Source organism: Trichechus manatus, unplaced genomic scaffold, assembly GCF_000243295.1.
Source record: "Trichechus manatus latirostris isolate Lorelei unplaced genomic scaffold, TriManLat1.0 scaffold00177, whole genome shotgun sequence".
NCBI classification, from domain to species: domain Eukaryota; kingdom Metazoa; phylum Chordata; class Mammalia; order Sirenia; family Trichechidae; genus Trichechus; species Trichechus manatus.
The window spans coordinates 862,907-864,508 of NW_004444113.1; the positions used below are offsets into that span (position 1 = coordinate 862,907).

General features: G+C 55.1%; 1 protein-coding gene across 1 annotated transcript in view; it reads left to right on the forward strand.

Moving 5' to 3' along the window:
• The first annotated feature begins 1,357 nt into the window (after window positions 1-1,357).
• SOD1 (superoxide dismutase 1) overlaps window positions 1,358-1,602 on the forward strand; it is a 10,082-nt gene continuing 9,837 nt past the window's right edge. Inside the window, exon 1 of the mRNA XM_004386984.2 lies at window positions 1,358-1,533. Within this exon, the coding sequence (XP_004387041.1) occupies window positions 1,462-1,533 (72 nt within the window). The 5' untranslated portion in view covers window positions 1,358-1,461. The remainder of the gene's footprint in view (window positions 1,534-1,602) is intronic.

The window sequence follows — 1,602 nt, forward strand, 5'->3', positions numbered from 1 at the left end:
TGAGAACCAGTGTTTCTTGGAATTGGTCTCCAACTGGCAGCCATTAGCGTTGCCTGGAAACGTGTTAGGAATGCAAATTCTCAGCAGGGGTTGGAAGCCTAGGTTGTGTGGAGGTATCAAACAGTATTTAACCCTTCTGCTTCTCCATGGGAAACCCTGGTGGCGGATTGGTTAAATGCTACAGCTGCTAATCAGAAGGTCAGCAGTTCGAATCCCAGGCGCTCCGGGGAAACTATGGTGCAGTTCTACTCTCTCCGATAGGGTTGCTATGAGTCGGAATCGACTTGACAGCAATGGGTTTGGGTATTTGTCCATGAGTGTAGTGGCAGTGGGGCTAGACTAACATGAAAGATTACGTGGAAATCAATCAGTTGCCACTTTGGTATCCTTAGGATTGTAGCTTTGACAAACAGGAAAGTATTTTAAAAACCACATAATTCTGTCTCACCAACTAAGTAACTCTGTGCTAAGCAGGAGCCCTGGTGGAGCAGTGGTTAAGCGCTTGGCTGCTAAATGAAAGGACAGTTCCAACCCACAAGCCGCTCCACCCACCAACCACTTGGCGAGAGAAAGATGTCGGCTTCTGTGAAGATTTACAGCCTTGGGAAGCGTGTTGCGCAGTACTCTGTCATCTGGGGTCGAATTGACTCGATGGCAATGGGTTTTGCCAGCAAAGTAGGAGTCCCTGGGTGGGACAAACGGTTAATGTGCTCGGCTGCTAACTAAAAGGTTGAAGGTTCAAACCCACCAGCTGCTCTGGGTTGGAAGTGGCAGTCTGCGTCGGTAAAGATCACAGCCTTCTACTCTGTCCTGTAGGGTCGCTGTGGGTCGGAATGCAGGCACCCCACCCACATGAGTGAGGGCTCAGAAAACTGCCGGGATGGGAAGAAAAGCCAGGGATTGAGATGTACAGACTTTACACACCATCAAAAACCCAAAATAGTAAAAAAATGAACGCTACGAAAAAGCAGTCAGCACGAGGCGTCCCGATTTCTACATAACAAATGCGACAATGGCGCGACGCAAATCAGTTATAACCAATGCTTCTTCTAGGCAACGGGACTTTCGATCTTCAAGGCGTACCATGCATACCTCATTTTCCCAACTTTACGTGCTGCAATCCACCCTCACAGCCCTTGGAGGAAAAAGGCTGTTTTTTTTCTCTCGGCGTCGGGTTTCCGGACGTTTTGCCCCCGGCGAGGCGGAGGGAGCTGCAAGCGAGCACGCGGCCCCGCCCGCGAGCCAGGCCGGCCAATTGCGTGCCGGCGCCCCCGGGGGTGGGAGTGCGCGCGTGGCGATTGGTTCTAGGCCAGGGTGGGCGGCGCCTCGGATCTGGCGTAAAAAGTCCCGGCGGCACGGGGCCACCGCTTTGCGCCGGTGACTCCTGCTGCGTCTTTTTCCTCTGCGACCTTGCTCTCTCGTCGCGCCCTCGGAGCCTGACCGTAGCGCGCCCTGCGAGTCATGACGACCAAGGCTGTGTGCGTGCTGAAGGGCGACGGCCCGGTGGCGGGCACCATCTACTTCGAGCAGAAGGCAAGGCTGGCGCGGAGGCCCGGCGAGTCCGCGCCCGGAGGCCCGCGCACCTGCTCCCCGAGCGGCCCG